At 40.4% G+C, this 21,249-nt stretch overlaps 1 protein-coding gene across 2 annotated transcripts in view; it reads left to right on the top strand.

The window, feature by feature from the left end:
- The window catches only part of SEL1L3 (SEL1L family member 3), a 108,110-nt gene extending 103,384 nt beyond the window's left edge, over positions 1-4,726 (top strand). For both annotated transcript variants that reach the window (XM_061164498.1, XM_061164499.1), the window contains exon 24: positions 3,593-4,726. In XM_061164498.1, coding sequence (XP_061020481.1) covers positions 3,593-3,732 — 140 coding nt within the window. In that variant the 3' untranslated portion in view covers positions 3,733-4,726. The remainder of the gene's footprint in view (positions 1-3,592) is intronic.
- Positions 4,727-21,249: the final 16,523 nt, after the last annotated feature.

Here is a 21,249-nt window from a genome sequence, read left to right as displayed (position 1 = left end):
ACCAGTTCAGAGAAAGTCCTGCCTTCCTCGGACTAGTGTAAACTTTACGTCTAAACATAATACACAGGAGAGAGCAAGATCTGCAGAACTACCAGCTCCAGGCCTGACGCAAGGTCTCCTTTGGAACCAATGTCAGCCAATTCCAAACATTCATAATTTAAGCCAACTCATCCTTTTCCCCTAAGTAGTTAACTTAGTGGTCTTTTAAAAAGAATAAGATGATACGAACAAGATTAATTAAACCTTTTCCTACTCTTTCCCTGTCCTCTACATTTCCAGTTAATGAGGTTTCTTCTAAAATTACAGTAAAATGTCACAAAGTGGTGCTCATGAAAAAAGCAATAGCTTTAAAGTCAGAGTGATTTAATGGTGAGATTTTACTTTTCTCCTATCTCATTACCCTTGGTGCCCTACTGGTATCTTTACTCATGAGAAATGTTTAAATGACATAGATCTTCTACGTGGGCTGGGCCCTGCTAGAGCCAGAGGCCCAAATGAAGTAGATTTGATCTTCAGATTTTCAGTTTCCCTCCCTCACCTCCTTACCCCTACCTCCCCTGTCTTTGTAAATATTCAGTTATCTCCCAATTTACCCAATATATTCTCTACTATTCTTCTTTCCTTTGTGCTCACATCTGGTGAGCTGGCAAGCAGATATTTTTCCTACAATGGTCCATGACAGAGATTGGCAAACTTTTTCTGAAAAGGGCCAGATAATAAACAGCTGGGCCTTTGAGGGCCATCTCTGTCACAACTATTCAACTTTCATTATAGTTCGAAAGCATCCATTGGCAATACTGGAAAACAAATGATGTGGCCGGTCTTCAATAAAATGCTACTGTGGACGTGAAGATTTAAATCTCATATACTTCTCACCTGTCACAAAATAGTACTCTTGATTTTTATTCAACCATTTTAAAATGCAAAAGCCATTCTTGGATTGCAAACTATACAAAAACAGGCAGCAAGTCACATTAGGTCCATGGACTGCAGTCTGCCAATCCAGGGCCAACTCTTGATTTTTCTCACTAATGTATAGGAAATGGTCCCCCAAGCAGCAAATAATCCAAAAATCACTTCTATTTGGCTCTGGAATGCACTCTGAAATTTTTTTAAGCAGCCTGCTGATTTTCCTGGTTTCCTTGATTCTAGTCCAGTAATCAAATTAGAATGGATTCCAGGTGAGTGGAGACAAAGAGGCCATTCTAAAATTATGACCCACTATGGGGGGCGGGGCTTGTCCAATGATTGCAAACCCTTGATGAAAATGGAAGAGTTCTCACATGGATAATAGCAAATTTACTGCTGAAACATTGAGCATTTTTATTACGTTCTAACAAGATTTCAGTGGTGGCAATGCTAATTATGCATTCTTTCTACATTTACACATTGGCACTTTTTTGTTTTAATCAGAAAACTGATTGCTGATTTATCTTGTTACCGTGGTGATTGAAACATTTCCCTGAGCTTGAAATAGAAAAATAGGTGACTTCGTACTTCATTAACTTCCTCAGAGAACCTTCAGAAGGATAAATCTTTGGGCCTGAGAAGGTCTTGGACACCATGTGATCCAAGCCCCTCAATTTACAGATGAGAAGACCGAGGCCTATGAGATTCAAGCATCATCTTAGGACTGAAATATCTGCCATTCAGTATCTACCCCAAAGTCACCTACTAGTGATAGATAAGTGCGATTTGCCTAGAACAGGTCTCCTGATTCCAGTAAATGGTCTTTCTACCTAATCACTGGGCCTCACAGTCCCGGCCACGGTTAGGTCACCTGCCAGAGTGATGCCTCTGACCTAGAAGTGTCACATCATTACGTAACACCTGGGCACCACCCCCGACCCCCCCACCCACCCACCACCAGCACTGTTTTGTTCTCTCAGAACAGTCTCTGGATTCACAAGGTCTTCTGTAGATATTGGAGGGGGTTCGTTGAAGAATTCCTTTACATATTCAGAAAGGTCAGAGGCTTTGGAGCCCATTCCTGCTTTATCTAGAATAGCCTCTCAGAGGTGGAAATCTTGAAGAGTTTGTCCAGAAGTCAGATGATCAACATCTGGTGGCATCTTCTGCAAGTTGGTACATTTCAGGATGGACATTTGGGAACCTTTAAAAATGATCCCACCTATTGACTCAAGACTCAAGGACTGCAGAACTTAAAAGCACTGCTTAAAGGCAAACTAGCAATTATTCCCACAAAGCATGGCCACTGTACTAGCCATATGTCATGCTACCCCCATTTGACAGAGAAACTGCAGCTCAGAGAGGGAAAGTAACTTGCCCAAGATCACGCAGCAACTGGGAACTGGCAGGACCATGTGACTCCTAGGTTTTCTAGCTTCAAAGTTTTAGCTATTTTCATAAGCTCCTGGGGTCTAAAAGTGAGCCAAAGGCATCCCAGAAACAAATGCTTTCATCAGTCCTGCCAGCCAGGCCCCAGAAATTGATAAATCAATATATTGCCACGGTAAGCCAGGTCACTAGTAGTAATGGCTAACATCTATTGAGTATGTAGACAAACCAAACACTGTTCTAAGAATGGTATATACATTAATTCATTTAATCCTTATGACAATAAGGTATAGATATTCTTATTTTGCCCGTTTTTTTTAGAGGCAGAAGGAGAGTAGGTAACTTGTCCAAGGTTATATCACTGATTAAAGGCAGGGCAGCCAGGTCCCAGAGCCCAGGCTTACAGATGGACCAGAATATATCTCAGCCTCAGTGCCTGAAGCAGGGGTGTCAGCCTCAGCACTTGTGATGTTTGCAGCTGAACCACTCCTTGTTGATGGGAGTGGGGGAGGCTGGCATAGGCATTTTATGATGCATCCTGGCTTCTACCCACTAAAATGCCAGTAGCACCTCACTCTCCAGTTGTGACAACCAGGAATGCCTACTGACGTTGCCAGCTGTCTCCTGGAAATCAAAATCACCCCCACTTGAGAACTATTGACATAGAGTATAAAACTTTATAAGCCTCCCTAATCTTTATGGTGGTCCAAGCTTCTTCCTAAAGGTAGATTGATAAATAATTAAGCCTGGTAATTATGTTTTCCAAAGTTTATATACATGTACCTAAATAATTCAATTTAAATCAAATTTGGTATATCACCCAAATGGAATCAGAGTATGAATGAAACCAACACTCTTTTCTGATTGATTGCTATAATCCATAGCTTGCATTGCACCAACACCAAGTGGGAAAAAAAAAAAAGAGAGAGATGACCATAGAAAACATAGACCAAGAGTTGTTCCTCCCTCCCTTCCTTCCTTCCCTCCCTCCATCTTCTTCCCTTTCTTTTCCTCTTATTCTTTCTTTCTTAATATTTACCTGGAATTCACAGCATAATTTTAGGACTTAGACTCCCAGAGATCTTTGCATATCTATTCCAATTGCCATTTTATAGAAGGAAACACCAAAGTCCAAAGAACCTAGATAATGGGTCCAAAGTTGCTCATCTGTTTATAGTGTCAAGGACACTAGACGAGAAGCATCTCTTCTGGCTTGCTAGAGTCCAGGTGTGGTTGTGTGTCCTGTACATACTGTTTTGAGGATTCAGCACATGTTGTGCACGTGTCTCTGCAGCCAGCAACTCCCACCCGACACCAGCCCGGGCCTCCGCAGACCCTACGGCCCCCACTGCAAGTCCAGCTGTGACTCCAACGGCAGACGCCCCCGCTCAGGACCAGCCCACCGTCATCAACAATCCAGAGCCACGTGGGTGAACTGTGCAATCCAGGTCTCTCCAGATGAGAGAGAATCCTTTCAGCAACTGGTATTGGAGAGCTGAGGCTGGGGCATTGTACACCTTAAATGTCTTCTCAACTGGATGCGAATTTTGCACTTGGTGTCTTTTTTTCTTTTAAATCAAAGAAATACCCAGAGCAGACAGTGGTTATACCAAAGGTTATCAGACAAATACAAGGAGCATCCTGATCAGAGTGGTGTGCTGGGGAGGTTAACTGGGTTATTCTGGATGTACACACCTAATGATGGTGTGAACAGGGAGTCAGAGTTTGCCTTGTGGTGTATCCAAATCCTTATGCCCTGAGGTGCATTTTAAGAATCTTAGCCCCTTGTTCATTCCATTTTATTAAAACAACAAAAAATTGTGACTTCTCTACCAGTTGGATGATATTTGGTATGCGTGTTTGCCACTGCCCCGCTCCTCAAAGTCCCAAGGACAGATTTCCATTTGACATCTGAGACCCAGCATTTCTGAGGCACCTTGAAATGAATAGGTTAAGGCTGGAAACACAGGAAGGGCAATGGCTTTGTAAATGGGTTTACATTTTTCTCCTTGAATTTTTCTAGGGTCATAATGCTTCCAAATCAGTTAATGACACTGTTGGATGTCGTTTACTTTTCAACTGCAATCCATAAAATAACATTTAGAAAATTCTTAGTATTTAAGTGTAGTCTTTTCCATGAACTACCCATTAGAATAGACTGGCAGCAGTGGAAAACGCAAGAAACAAACTTTTAGCTCATAGTCTCATTCCCCACCCCTTATGCCTGCCTGCATCTGAGTAGGGGTGTGTGTGTGTGTGTGTGTGTGTGTGTCTGAGAGAGAGAGAGAGAAGAAGAGAAAGAACCAACTGCCCACGCTGTATGCTGCTAAGGTAGTAAATAAATCAGTAATGCAATATTGTGGGTCCAAACTACTCTTTGCACTACTTTATTTACAGTAGTAAATAAAAATTATTTTTATACCATTGACTCCTAGGAAGTGGCTGCTTTTTATTTTTCTTTTTTGTAATTAACTGTTGTCATCGTACAAAGTCCTAAAGTCCATGCATTCACCTCAAGGAGGCAAAAAGAAAAAGTCCCCTTATGAGAGGGATTATTGCTGGTAACCATTAACGTCTGTGGATAGAGAGGTGGCAGGAGTCTCCTCTCCAGGGAGCCTGAGCTCAGAGGCTGTGATACTGTGATGTTCACACAGTATCAGCCATTGTCTCAGGGCTTTGGCTGTCGTGAGGCTGGGTTTCTATCAGTTCTCGGCTAAGTCTGTAGCCCGTCTTCTTACTCCTCTGTGTAACTGTTCTTGTTTTAGCAAAGACTGGCCTTCCTCCTTGTGAAAACACTAGGCTTTGGAGTCAGACAGCCCTGAATACAAATCCTGGTTCTGCTGCTTACTAGCTCTGTAATCTGGGGTGAGTGATTAACCTCTCCGAGTCCCCGATTACTGTTTTACAAAATACTGGCCATATAACCCACCTCTTGGGCTTTTCATGAGGCTTAAGTGGGATAACAGGGCTTCCCAGGTGGCGCTAGTGATAAAGAACCCGCCTGCTAGTGCAGAAGACTCACATTCGACCCCTGGGTGGGGAAGATCCCTTGGAGAAGGAAATGCAACCCATTTCAGTATTCTTGCCTGGAGAATCCCACGGACAGAGGAAACTGGTGGGCTACAGAACACAGGGTTGCAGAGAGACAACAGACACAACTGAAACGACTCAGCACACACACAATCAAGTAGGATAACGTGTAAAACTCTCAGGACAGTGCCCTGAACATGGTTGGTTGTTATTTTTATTAGAAAGAGAAGTTGAGGGGTCAGATCAAGGGCTCTTTGGTCCACCTAGATGCTCTTCATGGCAAACATGCCTATTCTTCAGCTGCTGGGAACACAGGCCACTGACACTTCACAGCTGCAAGTCCTCACTGGGAATTGCCATCAGTGACCAGGATCTGTCCAAGGTGAGATCTTTCCAAATGCAACTCAGGGCCAATGACTTGTTAATGTCAGGAGGGAGGTTTTCACAATCTCAGCACTGCTGACATGCGGGGTCAGGTGGTTCTTTGTTGCAGGGCGGTGGAGGGGGGTTGCCTGTCTTGGGCATGAGGATGTACATTAGCAGCATCACTGGTCTCTACCCATTAGAAGACAGTAGTGCATGCACCCCCCACCCCCAACGCAGACACCCCCTCGTAGGCCAGTGGTGACAGCCAAAAAGGTTCTGACATTGCCAAACATTCCTTGGAGGGTCAAAAATCATCACCCCTCCTTCACCTTGGCAATGATTGATGCAGGAAAACAAAGGCTCTTTGCCTCAATTTGGAACAGTCCTTGAAGGGCCACCCCAGCTCCGGAACACCACCTTGGTGGCACCCTCATTCTAGCTCAAATTCTCCCTCTGCCCCATTCTGCCCTCCTTGTTTTCACACTGGATTTCCTGCCGTCTCCTGTAAAGGCTCCTATAAACCTTCCTACACAACCCTGCACTAAGAATCTGTTTCCAAGAAACACAGTTATGTTAGTCTTCTAGAGCTGCCATGTCAAAGGAGCACAGACTGGGTGACTTTAACAACGGAACTTATTTTCTTGCCGTATGGAGACTGGAAATCCAAATCAAGATGTCAGCAGGGCTGGTTTCTTCTGAGGCCTCTCCATGGCATGTAGGTGGCATGTCTTCTAATGGTATCTCTTTATAGTCTTCCTCCTGTGAGTGTCTGTGCCCTAATCTCCTCCTCTTACAAGGACACCAGTCCTATTGGATCAGGGCCCATCGTAATGACCTCATTTTACCTTAAATATCTCTTTAAAAACCCTATCTCCAAATGTGATCACATTCTGTGGTACTGGGGGTTAAGACTTTAATACATGAGTTTTAGGAGGGCACAATTCAGTCCATAATACCAACCAAAAACACCCTGGGAGGTTGAATCAGGTCCAGAATATGGACTCTTGGGAGCTGTCCTGATCTGAGACAGTTACCCAGACCTGCTCTTCTCAGCTGATTCTGGAAAGAACAGGAGTGGTTCCAGAGCCAAAACACTTCAATCACTTCAGCTGAAGCTGGTAGAAAGAGAGTAAAAATGTTAGTCACTCAGTTCTGCCAACTCTTTGAGACCCCGTGGACTGTAGCCCACCAGGCTTTTCTGTCCATGGAATTCTCCAGACAAGAACACTGGAATGAGTAGCCATTCCCTTCTCTGGGGGATCTTCCTGACCCAGGGATTGAACCTGAGTCTTTTGCATTGGAGGCTGGATTCTTTACCATCTGAGCTACCAGGGAAGCTAGTAGGTCTTCCATCAATTCCTGTTCCAGCTTAGACTGCTCTTCTCTTGGGAGTTCTCAGACAGTATGATATAGGTCCAGCTTTGATCTCCATCTTATCTCCTTATGTTCTAAACTCAGTTCCCATAAGTCTGATGTCCATGTTAGCTGGAATAGAACCCTGCACAGTGAAGGCAACAGGGCCAGGGGTTGAGGGTGGCGGCTGGGGAGAAAAAAAGGAATGGGAGGATGGGGTCTAGAGGTGACACTCAGTTATTTCCCTATTGTCCCCTCTCCTTGGGACATTCTTAGACCAGAGGGTGAAGTTCAGTAGATTGTGAAACAGATCTAGCACACAGATGTGATTTATTTGGTCCACCAACTACTTTTAAAAATTCAATTATGTTGTTATCTTAAAAGATTTTTGGCTTTTCCTAGAAAAATCTACAGATGTGAAAAAACTGGACTTTCATTGCTTTATGGTAAGAACTGGCTGAAGCTGAGAACGTCTGCTCCATTTAGATAGATCTTGTGCTTCCCGGTTTGCCCCCATCTCCACCATTCCCTGCTGTTTAAACTTAACCTATGTAGGTATTTCAATTTATGACCCATGCTTTGGACTTTCTCTTCATTCTTAATGACTTTATTTTGGCAAGTTTGAGACAGACCTCCAAATTTATCTACAGCTTAATCACTGCAAAGCCCCTGGGGAGCTGGGGGAATGGTAGTGTTTCTGCCTTCTTATAGAGGGAGAGGCCAAATTGTGAGTCAATTTAAAGTCCCAGTAAAGTGTCCAAAATGTTGCAGTATAAAATGTCAGTTAAAAATAAAGCAGTATTTTCCAGAATTCCCTGACAGTCCAGTGATTAAGATTCCATTCTTTCACTGCTGAGGGTGCAGATTCAACCCCTGGTCTGGGAACTAGGATCCCACAGTCCTCGCAATGAGGCCAAAAAAATTTTCTAAAGATTAGTATTTTCCTACACCAACAAATAACTAAATGATAAAATATTAAAGAATTATATTTATTAAAAACAAATATTTAATAAAATAATAAATATTGTAAATTAAATTAAATAGTTCATTTACAATAGCAATACAGTTATAAAAAGGATAAACATGTCTAGTAATTAACAATGAATTTAATAGATCCTTACCAAGGGAAAAAAATTTAATTTAAAAGTATATATTGCTTTATTAATAAAGCAATTGCTTTAAAAGAATATATTGCTTTATATATTGCTTTATTTTCTCTAAATAAAGCAATATACCAAGTTCATAGGTGGGATAACAACATAAAAATATGTCAATTTCCTCATAGTTGATATATAAATTCACTGAAATTTTAATCTAAGTCCTGATTTTGTGAGAAACTGGCAAACTGACTTTAAAATGTATATGAAAGAATAAAAATCCATGCATAACTAACTAAAAAAAAGAAAAGTAAAGTGCATTGACCTACCAAATATCATTATACAACAAAATCGTAATAGCAGAAATAGTAGGTGATGATGGAGGAACAGACAAACAATCCAGGTGAAAAAATGGGGATCACAGGAACCGACCAGATTTATATGGAGATTTGATGTGTGATAAAATATTATCACAACTCAGTGGCACTAAGAGTGGAATATTTAATAAATAGAGTTAAGAAATTGGCCAATCATATGCAGAAAAATAAGACTGAAACTGTACCTCATGTCCTTTATTTTTAAAATTCAAAATAAATTAAAAATTTAACATGAAAAGTAGAACCACAAGGCTAGTAGGAGAAATTGTAGGAGAATATTTTACACATTTAAATGAGGAAAGATTTTTTAAAGCAATATATAGATTTCCCGTCTTCAAAAATGAAGGATTTTTATTCAGAAAAGTCTACCACAGCCAAAGTTGGTGGATTGGTGACAGGCTGGGAGAAGGCGTTTGTAACATCCAACACTGCAAAGGATCAATATATAGGTTGCAGTAGGAATGTATGTTAATTAACCACCACAACAAACAGAAAACCCAATAGAAAAAATATTCAAAACCTATGATCGGGTAATTCATAAATGAAGAAAAGTTAATGACTTATAAATAAAGAGCTGCGCAATCTAGCTTGAAGTCAAAGAAATACAAATTAAAATTAAAAGGTATAACTTCATAGCCATCATATTTGCAAGACTGAGAAAGACATGCATATGGGAAAATAGTAACTCTCATTCTTAGTCACTAGGAGGGCAAACTGGCAAGCAATATGGCAGTAATGGTGAGATTAAATATCTATAGACTCAGCAAACCCACCCGAGTATGGACTCCACAAACTGCACAGGTCCCATGGGGAATATATATGAAGGAGGATGTTCTTCACAGCAGTACTGAGAGAGCAAGGTGATAGAGCAGCCTGGATGTCCATCAGCTGGAGAATGGATATGATGGATGGATGAAGTGTAAAACAACACACAGTATCTGATAATATAAAATACCTAGGGATAAATTTAACAAAATTTTATGAAGTCTGTATTCTGAAAACTAAGAGCATTACTTAAAATTAAACAAAGAGAAAAATTAAACAAACCTAAATAAAATGGTGATATATACCATGTTTATAGATTAACAGACTTAATATTTTCAAGATATCAATCCTTTTTGAATTGGTTTATAGATTCAATGCAATAACAATCAAAATCTCAACAGGATACTTTGGTAGAAATTGCCAAACTGATTCTAAAATTTTTATGGAAATGCAAAGACCTGGAATAAATAAAGCAATATAAAATAAAAAATGTAAGAACAAATATAAGAATAAAACTGGAGGACTGACACTACTTGATTTTAAGACTTATCATAAAGCTACAGTTATTAAGACAGTGAGTGCCAGTATGACATAAAAATAGGCAAATAAATGGTAAAGAATAGAGATTCCAGAAATTCCCACACATGTACAGTCAAATGGTTTTCAATAAAGTTGCCAAAAAAAAAATTATCTGCCTTGGAGAAAGAAAGATGTTTTTGTAAAAACAACTTAATAACCATAAGCAAAAACAAAGCAAAAGAAAAAATTTGATTCTTCCCTTACACCATATATAAAAATTAAAATTGGTCATAAAATGTACACACTAAAATTATAAAACTTGTGGAAGAAAGTGCTAGTATCCTTGAATTTGGCAAAGATTTTCTTATGTAGGACCCAAAAAAACATGAATCATAAATTTAAAAAATCAGTAAATTGGACTTGACCAAAATAAGGAACTCTTGCTCCTCAAAAGACACTTACCCAAATGAAAAGGCAAGTCACAAACTGAGAGAATATATCTGCAAAAAAATGTATATGACAGAGGACTTGAATATACCACACATAAAGAATCCTTGCAACTCAATAATAAAAGACCAGAAACTCAATGCAAAAAAAGGAGAAACAAACTGAACAAAATAACCTCCTCATGAAGCTAACTATAGGGATGGCAAATAAGCACACTGATAATATACTTTAATGTCATTAGTCCTGATGGAAAGGCAAATTAAAACCTCATTGAAATAGCACTGCATATTCATTAGATTGGTAAAATTCAAAAGATTGATTATATTAAGTATTGGCAAGGACATGAAGCAAATGAAACTCTCACTGACTGCTTGCACGTGCATGCTCAATCAGTCATGTCTGACTCTACGCCCTAGGACTCCCCTGTGTTTAAGTTTGAGGGTCAGTCCTCCTGGGGACTTGTTTTAGTTGCTAAGTCATGTCTGACTCTTGCAACCCCATGGACCGTAGCCCCCTCGGCTCCTTTGTCCACGGGATTTTTCAGGCAAGAATACTGGAATAGGGATTATTTACCACTGAGCTACTTGGGAAGCCCCTCATTTACTGCTCATGGGAATGTTGTTGCTATTCAGTCGTGTCCAACTCTTTGCCACCACATGGACTGCAGCACTCCAGGCTTCCCTGTCCTTCATCTCCTGGAGCTTGCTCAAACTCATGTCCACTGAGTCGGTGATGCCATCCAACCTTCTTGTCCTCTGTTGCCCCCTTCTCCTCCTGCCTTCAATCTTTCCCAGCAGCAGGGTCTTTTCTAATGAGTCAGCTCTTCGCATCAGGTGGCAAAAAGTACTGGAATGTAATATGGGAATGCAAAATGATAGAATCACTTTAGGAACAAAGCTTAAGGAATTCCTTAAAAAGTTAATCGTACACTTCCTAATTTAGTGTTGCTAGATAAAAGACACAAAGTTAAATTTGAATTTCACATAAACAGTGAAAAAATTTTAATTTAAGTATGTCCCAAATGGGACATATATATACTAAAGAATTGCTTGTTTATCTAAAATTCAAGTTTAATTGGGATTTATATATTTTTGTTTACTAAATCTGGCAACTCTATTTCCCATACAACCTAGCCATTCCGTTCCTAAGTATTTACCCAAGAAAACATGAAAATACATGTCCACTTGTACACCAGTGTTCATAGTGGCTTCCTTTGTAATAGCCCTAAACTAGAAACAACCTAAATATCTATGAGCAAAAGGATAGATAAACAATCTATGGTATAGTCATAAAATGGATTACTAACCAGTAATAAAAAGGAATGAACTATTGATTCACACACAAAAAAACATGGATAAATATTAAAGTAATTATGCTTAGTGAGAGAAGCCAGACCCTGCCCCCAAAAAGAGTACATATCAAATTATTCTTCACATAAATTTCTAGACAATGCCAGCTAATCTATAGTGACAGAAAGATTATCATTGACTGCCTAGGGCATGTAAGGATTGGGATGAAATTAGGAGGAAAGATGCTTTTTGAACTTCTCAGAGTGATAGATAATTCCTTATCTTGATTATGATGATGGTTTCACTTTGTTTACTTATTTCAAAACTCATCAAGTTGTATTCTTTAAATACGTGCAGTATACTGCAGGTCAATTATACCTCAGAGAAGCTGTAAAATTTTATTTCTAATTTTCTTTTATTCTGATAATATAGTATGTGAAACTCTAGTAGTTAAAACAAGCATTCTACTTACTTATAAGACAAATACAAGAAGTTAAATAAAACCACAAGTGTTAAGGTGAAATTTGAGTTAATATTCACAAATATTAAACCAGTGTATTTTAACTTTCCCTATAATTCATGTTCCTTTGCAGTCTTCTCTCTCATAGAGAGTCCTGAAGCTTATAACCAGAAGGTAGAAGAAAGCCAAAGTATCTGGTTTCAGATTAACAGAATAATGGACTAGCAAATTAAGCCTGGTAAGAGATGAGTTTCCTACAGTCTTCAATATATCAAGGGATAGGTTTGAAAGACTAGTTCATAGATTTTTCTATCAGTAGTGTAGAGACAGTGTCTCTTCCATTTGTGACAAATACATGCTATGGTTGAAAGAATACAATAAAGTAAGTAAGAGAAAAATCCACTCTTTCTAGCCCAAAGAGTGGTGGGGGAAAAAAAAAAACAAAAACAAAAAATAGAGCCTAGAGGAGGAAGACAGATGCCACAGTTCTCCTTTTTTACATCCTCTCAAGTCTCCAGGGGGATTCCTATGTGGCTAAATTGTAAAGAATCTGCCTGCAATGCAGGAGAAACAGTTTCAGTCCCTGGGTCAGGAAGTTTCCCCAGAGAAAGAAATGGAAGCCCATTCCAGTATTCTAACCTGGGAAATCCCATGGACAGAGGAACATGGTGGGTTACAATTCATGGGGTTACAGAAGAGTCAGACATGACTTAACAAGTTCCCAGGAGGACTGACCCTCAAACTTAAAACACAGGAGTGTCCTAGGGCATAGAAAGATCTGTTCTGCTTCCGTTGGAAAGCACCATGATCCCCTGCCCAAACCTGGGCCACAACCAGTGCCTCTGTTTGCTGTGGCCAATGAGGAGGAGCCTGAGTTTGGCTTCTCTGAGTCTTGCCAGCTTTCTTTGTGGTTAGCAGGTGTCCAGAAACTTTTACATGCCCCAAGGGGGACATGTGGAGAGTCACTGAGGGTGCTGGCTGTCAAGACTCTAGCAGGCACTGCAGCTATGGAAATCTTTAAACACCAATGAGAGCCAGAAGTGAAGCCCATTAAGAAGAAGATGTTGGAGGGATGTCTGGAAGCAGTGCTTAAGACAAGGGAGGAGACTGCAAGTTTACTGAAGCAGGTATTAACTTCAGAGCTTGGCCGAATGACTAGACGGTGTGAAGATATCTTACATATTATTACAAGCATCTCACTGTGAAAGGAAAATCAAAATAGAGTTAGTATTGCTAAGAGAGCTCTCTAAAATGGTGCTGGGAGGTTATTAAGGAAGTGTGACTTAGACACATCAGCCTGGATGAAATCTAACATTTTGACCTGATGAAGTAACCCAGAAAAACTGTCAGAAACTCAAGATGCTTATCACATCTTTACCCTAAGATAACTCATGACAGTCACCATATGTTTCAGACCCCTACCCTAAAACAATTTGTGATTGCCTAAGGCAAATATTTTCAGACCCAGGTACAGAGTCAGTCGCAATTCATACTAGGCAACTTTTAAAAACTGTGGCTTTTCATTTATCTAAGTCCCTCTTTCTCATCCTCGGAACACTCCTTCAGGCTCCCCAAATCCGGGTCTCCTAAATTTTAATTCTTAAGACCCTAAATAAGCTCTTCTTATTTGCAGTCTCCTGAATTATTTTTTTGACACCGTAAATTCCAATACTGATACCATCTTACAGAGGAATAATGTGTATGTGGGTGGGGGAAGAGAGATTCTGAGAGAGTAGGCAATTTGCCTAAATAAACTAAACTACCTAATGGCATGATGTTAGTTTATTTCACTGGAATAAATAGTTTTCTGACCCTACTTCTCTAACCACCCCTACCAATATTTGAAGGACCTACACTCAAAAGGAAATGTAGGTTACAGACGAAATGAAAAATATATATCCAAAGCACATGAATGCAGTAAATTTGTAAACCATTACCAAGATAAGACAAGAGATGTTTCAAGGCATTCAGTGCTCAAGGGCAATAGTGGTAGCCCATAAATGAAAGATAGTCTCAGAGGTGGGGCTGACTCATGCAGGATGGGCAGAATTGGGGTCAAGCAGATAGGATGGGACGCATCAGATGAGAGGAATCTCAGGAACAAGGACCTGGAGGTGAGGGTGGGCCATGGAACAGACAGCTTCTGCCAGGCCGATGGTGTCCCTGTGGGGTAGCACCACCTGGGAACCCAGCAATGAGTAAGCTCAGACAAGGCAGGCCCTGAACTTGCAAGTCCAGGCCTGGACTTGCCTTCTGGAGACTTTGCAAAGAGAAAACCAGAGGAGACTTCCCTTGTGGTCCAGTGATGAATGCATCACAGCGGTTCAATCTGGTCGGGAAGCTAAGATCCCACATGCTGAGTGGTGTGGCCAAAAAAAAAAAAAAAAAAAAAAATCCCAAAATGCAGAGAATATTAGTTGGCTCCTCAACAGGCAAAGAAACTCAAAGTGGCTACCTGATGGCTCTTGGTGTTTGCAGAGCAGCAAAGGGCTTCAACACATCACTTAGACCAAAATGATTCTTAGAGGCACTAGAGACAAGGAAACCAAGCCTAGCTGGCCCTGGCTAGCTGCCACACTGTAAGGAGAGCTCTTATTTTTTGTTTCTATTCTCTCCACAAAGAAAATGTACTGGGTTGGTTTTTGGGAACCAGCCTGTCTCACATGTAATGCCATCTCCTGTGGCTGAATCACTTAGCTTGACAGGACTCCTTGCTGAGAGGTCACAGAACAGAAAAGGGCATTGGTCCCACTCTCATCCATTGCTGGCAGGAATGCACAATGGTTCACCACTTCGGAAGACAGTGAGGCGGTTTCTTACGAAATTGAACATAGTCTTAACATGTAATCCAGCCATGGCACTCCTTCCTATTTAGCCAGATGAACTGAAAACTTCTGTCCACACAAAACCTTGCATACAAATATTTAATACAACTTTTTTCATAATTTCCGAAACTTGGAAACAACAAAGATGCCCTTCAGTAGGTACATGGATAAACTATGGTCCATCCAGATAATGGAATATTACTCAGAGCTAAAAAGAAAGAAGTTAGAAAGCCATGAGCAGATATGGAAGAAACTTCAATGCATATTACTAAGTGAAAGAAGCCTGTCTGGAAAGGCTACATATAGTATGATTCCAATTCATGGCATTCTGGAAAAGGCAAAACTAGGGAGACAGTAAAAAGATCAGAGAGGAGTAGGGAGAGATGACTAGGGGAAGCACAGAGGGTAGTGAAAACCCTCTGAATGATGTTAATATCATAATGATAGGTACATGTTATTATGCACTTGCCAGAATTCATCAGATGTTCAACACCAGGATTAAACCATAATGAAAATTATGGACTTTTGGTGATTATGATGTGCCAGTGTAGGTTGGTCACTTATAACAAATGTATGCCTCTGGTGGGAGATGTTGATAACAGGAAAGACTATGAATGTGTGGGATTCTGGAAGTATATGGGCAATTTCTGTACCTTCCCTACAATTTTGCTGTGAACCTGAAACTGATCTAAAAAAATTAAGTCTTAATAATTTATTTTAAAGCCAACAGAGATCAGTAACTGTTTTAAATGAATAATGTTAACATTTGAAGAAGAGACACAAATGTAAGAAAAACAGTACTCAGTAGGACTTCAAGGCTTTCCTAGGTGACAATAGTGGTAAAGAACCGGTCTGCCTACAGGAGACATAAGAGACTCAGGTTCAAACCCTGGGTCAGGAAGATTCCCTGGAGGAAGAAATGGCAATCCTCTCCAGTATTCTTGCCTGGAGAGGAGCCTGGCGGGCTACAGTCCATAGGGTCACAAAGAGCTGGACACAACTGAAGTGACTTAGCACAAGCACGAACAAGACTTTAGAAATTACGGTAATTCCAAGAGTCCTTATAATTTCATCCCCAAAATTATGTCCCCTAGAGCTCACAGGTGTGCAAATGCCCAGAGCAAAGACACCTGGCCTGAACTACTTGCTATGTAGCCCTGAGCGACCAGCAGGCCATTTGGGCCCACTTTATTGGTCTAAGTGTCATCTCATCTCTGAGCTGTCTGCAGGGTCTAATGTAAAATGATTGGGCTCCCCACCCACCTACACATACCTGATGGTTAGATGGCGTCACCAACTCGATGGATATGAGTTTGAGCAAGCTCTGGGAGTTGGTGATGGACAGGGAAGCCTAGCATGCTTCAGTCTATGGGGTCGCAAAGAGTCGGACATGACTGAGTGACCGAACTGAACTGAACTGAACTTAAATGAACAAAACATTGGGCCCGGAGACTTCTGACTTCTCTCTTTTTCATTCCAGCTGCTCCCTAATCCAGCTCAGGTTTCTTCTCTTCCAGGAAGTAGAAAAGAATCAACACTTCTTGGCTACCTACCACTCACCTGGTATTTTCTATGTAGTATTTCTATAAGTAGGATCTCATGGTCAAAAGATACTCCCTCTCTCAAGAAGCCATTTGCAGACTAGTGTTTGCATGGAACCTGGAATATCTTCTGGGAACAAATCTTGATATGCCGTTGATGCCTGTGACTTGGACATGCCTAACAGACTCGAGGGCTGTGGGTGGGGAAGCCCTTACAGAAGCCAGCAGGGAAATTGACTCTAGTAACCCAGACTGGGCAACAGGCCCTCAGGGCTGCTGGGGAAAACTAGACTGGTTAACAGATAATCTCTGCTCAGCCCTGACATTGTAGGAATATTTCACATTTGAAAGAGCTGTCTCACAAAATTCTGACTCTCTGAGGTCCTAGCAGACTGTGGAGTTCACTAATGGAGTGTAAGTGAGGGAGAGTGTTTTTGGCCTTTATTCTCCCTATCAGAGCCATGACCGTAAGTCATGAATCCAGCTTAAAGTGCTGCTGAAACACATCACTCTGTACTCTATAGATGTTTGTTAAGTAAACGAACCAAGCCATCCTGCATCATGAAGCTCAGATCCTCTGCTGTTTTTTGGTGAGTCTCCACGACAGTTTCACCAAATGACCAGCCTGAGCCAGTAAGTAATGAGGAACGTGAGTTTTGAGTGGTACCCTTGTAGAATTGTGGGGGTCAGAAGCTGGTGAGTGAAGGGTCACACCCCAATACTAAGGAACACCAGGACTACTTACGGACCTGTTTTCAGGAAGTAAATGTCCTCATGAGTGGGTCAGATATCAATATTAACATGACCTCAGTTGTATCCTTAGGATGAGATCTTAAGTTCATATTTCACTTAATTCTCATGATACCACTGCAATTGGAGGAGGGCAACCTACTCCAGTATTCCTGCCTGGAGAATCCCATTGACAGAGGAACCTGGTGGGATATTATACACAGAGTCACATAGAGTTGGACACAGCTAAAGCTACTTAGCATACACCACTGCAAATAATATACACATTTCCCCCGTTTCACTGATTAATAAACTATTATTGCAATCATATTGAGATTATAATATGATTGTATTACATATCTCATCTATCCATTAGGAGATTTTCTCAGTGGCACACGGCCATAAGCATTTATTTCTCACTCAGGCACCTGTGGGTTGGCTGTAGTTCAGCTCATCTAGGCTGGGCTTCGTTCCAAACTGTAGGGGGTCCAAGCATGCCTTGTGTATCTTTTTGTCTTCTGGGGTCAGCAGGCAGCTGGGGCATGTTGAATGGGATTAGAATATGCAACCCCAAAATATGCTGCTTTGGCATAAGGGTTATTGAGAATCTGCAGATGCAGGAAAAGCCCTTCTGTTTTCTGCCCAAAAGCAGGGCACAAATTTCCCTTTGTAATGATGTCCCCTCCTCTCCCATACCAGGAAGAAGAGAGCAACTCCTATCACTAGAGGTGGAGAGTCAGCACTGAGATGAGTCTGCGTTAAAGAATCTTTCTAAAATAACTCTTATGTTCCATTAGTTTCCCCATATATTTCCTAGTTACTTCCCACAATACATCATCCCTCAAATCCCAAACCCCCTTTCCTTTGTTAAAATGGTATATAAACTCCTGGGTCTAGCCATTTCTTTGTGTTTCTCTTTTTCTGTAAATTCTCACATGTGTAAAATATTAACTTAAAAAGTGTATGTCTTTTCCCTTGTTGTCATTTATTGCTTTCATCTGCAGGTCCCCATTGAAAGAACTGAAGAAGGTATAGGTGAAGTTTATCTTCACCAAAAATTTCAGGACAAAAGGTTCAAAACCCAGTCAGGCAAGCATCTTAAAGCCTTCATTCATATCAGCTCCACTAAGGTCCTGTTGGCTAAAGCAAGTCATATGGGTAACCACATGAATCAGGAAGATTATGCTTCCTGTAGATGTGGGAGGGGGCTTGCTTTCAACTTCCATTTGTCTGATACCAAAACTGGAGCTTCTTTTTTGCAGCCTTCATTGATTGCTCCCTCCTATAAATTCCCCCAGGCTTGTTGTCTTTACCACTCAGTGAAGCTTGTTGTTTTCATCACTCAATTACATACTTCTGTCACATTGTTCAGGCCAATGTTCTTTGGTATTTGCTCTGTTTCCGCTGTGGGATCATTTAGTTATTAAAGCAGGGGCTTCAGGGTCACTCCTGGCACCCCTACAATGATGGCACAGAGAAGGAGAATGGTAAAGAATTGTTGAAGGACTAGTCAGGTATATTTTTCCTATTTTCCTACCAGGAAGCCTGAAATAAGTGCCACTGTGGGTATCCTGCCAGATTACATGAGAACAAGCCCCAAAGAACTGAACATATAGACTGCGGCTGCTCAGTGCTGAAAGATTTCGACAGCTCTTCATTATTTCGGAGGATCTTCCACCAGCAAGTACAGCTGATTTAATCAGCACAGTGTCCTCCTTACAGACTTAATTAGCAGCTCTTGTCAAAACTCAGCTTCCTGTTAAAAACAGACTTAAAAAAAAAACTATTCCAAGATTTTCTCTTTATTTTCAGTTACATTTCATCCAGACATGACACCAAAATCTCACTTTCTTTTTTAAAGTTGAGCTATAATTGACATATAACTTTGTGAAGCTTAAGGTGTACAGTATGTTGATTTGATACAATTATGTATTGCTATATTATTACTAGCATAGCGTTAGCTAACACTTCCATCACACCACATAATTTTCATCTCTTTTTTTCTGGTGAGAACATCGAAGCTCTACTTTCTTACTAACTTTCAAATACAATATTGTTAAAAATTAAAAATAGAACTACCCTGTGATCCAGCAAACCCACTTCTGGTTATATAGCAAAAGGAAATGAAAATAGGGGCTTGAAAAGATGTCTGCAACTCTTATGTTTATTGTTGCATTATTCACAATAGTCAAGATATGAAAACAACCTAAGCGTCCATTGATGGATGAATAAAGAAGACATAGTATAAATATACAACGGAATATTATTCAGCCACAAGAAAGAAGGAAATCTGTCTGTGCCAGTTTGGATGGAACTTGAGGGCATTATGCTAAACAAATCAGACAGAGAGAAACCAATACTGTAAGATCTCACCTCTATGTGGAATCTAAAAGAACCAAACAAATAGGAAGAAGAGTGGGGGTTACCCAGGATGCAGGTGGGTGAACTGGGGAGATACAGGTCAAAGGGTGCAAATTGGCAGTTAGAAGAGGAATAAACTCTGGAGATATAGTGCACAAAATCTCACTTTCTAGACTTAAGAAATGAAGATTCAGAGTGATTCAAGAATGCCCTTCCCCTAGTCAATCAGAGATGATGGTAATACTGGTTAACATTTACTAAGCAGTATTATATACCAGGATTATGCATTCATAAGCTTATTCAATATTTATCTTACCCCATCTTATAACTGTTAAAATTATTCCCGTTTTGCAGCTGGGGAAAATGAGATTTAAAGAGATTATGAGACTTTTCCAGGGTCATCATGTTTAGGAATGATAGAGATGGGACATCAACCCTAACCAAAGAAAAATCTGTGCTCTTTAGTGCTCTAAATCTCTATTGTGTTCTTTTTTATATTTTATTTTAATGAACTATTTCAAACATTGTAAAAAAATAATGGCCAGGTACTCACCAACCAGTTTTATAAAATGCTTGGTTAAGACTCTGTACTCCTACTGCAGAGGGCCCAGTTTCCATCCCTGGTCGGAGAGCTAAGGCCCAGCCAAAGATCCTGCATGCAGGGATAAAAATTTTTGAATAAATGAAACAACATGCAGACGCAGAAACCCCTCCTTCCCCCTGTGCCCTCCCTGTATGCCTAGGGTTAAGGTGCTTCAGATGTGTCCGACTCTTTGCTGCCCCATAGACTGTAGCCCACCAGGCTCCTCTGTCCATGGGATTCTCCAGGCAAAAACACTGGAGTGTGTTGCCATGCCCTCCTCCAGGGGATCTTCCTGACCCAGGGATGGAATCTGCATCTTCTATATTGGCAGGAGAATTCTTTACCACTAGTGCCTCCTGGGAAGCCCTCTATGCCCAGGGGGATCCACTATTCAAATTTAGAATTTCTCATTTTAGTGAACGTTTAAGATGTTTTCTGTGTATGTAAATAAGGACAAACATTATATAGAATCACTTTGAATGTTTTAAAATTATATTTAAATAGTATCCTACTCAAATTTTCTTTTCATTCCACCCTGTGTGTTTGCTATATATGTTGATATATATACAGGAACATTAAAACAGGACTACTTGTATGTAATATTTCATTTTGCAACTACACTATTAGTTATCCATTTTCCTGTTTTTTTTTTTTAGTACTAACAGTATGTCAATGGCTGTTTTCTGAACATATTTCTTCATACACGTGTGCTAGAAGTTTTTGATAATACATAACAAAAGTTCAATTACTGTGTCAAAAGATATGCATATTTTCTACTTTATAGCTATGTAGCTGGCTAATGTGTTAATATCCATTTACACTCCCACCAGCAGATCTGAGAGTTGTGCGTATCTTGTATCCTTACCAACATTTGAAATGGTCAAAATTTTTAATATTTTCCAATCACGTGATAGTCAATGGTAGTTTATTTTAGATACTCTGAAACCTCTAAGGCCAGGAGGGAAGGAGCCACCTACAGAACACATGCTCTGTGACACAGATTGGGTCACGTATTTTCAATCTTACTTAGGGCTCACAGCAATCCTGCACAGCGGGAATTATGATTTTTGTTTTCAAAATGCAGAATCCAAGACTCAGATAGATGAGTAATTTGCCCGAGATGCAGGCTGGATGCATCCTGTGATGTCAGTGTGTGCCTGCCCATCTGTAGACCCTGTGTTGTGTGGTTGCTCTTCTCTTGTATTCCAG

Source organism: Dama dama, chromosome 17 (assembly GCF_033118175.1).
Source record: "Dama dama isolate Ldn47 chromosome 17, ASM3311817v1, whole genome shotgun sequence".
In the NCBI taxonomy this organism is placed as follows: Eukaryota; Metazoa; Chordata; class Mammalia; order Artiodactyla; family Cervidae; genus Dama; species Dama dama.
Note: the sequence above shows the minus strand (reverse complement) of the source record. Positions and strands in the feature narration are given on the sequence as shown.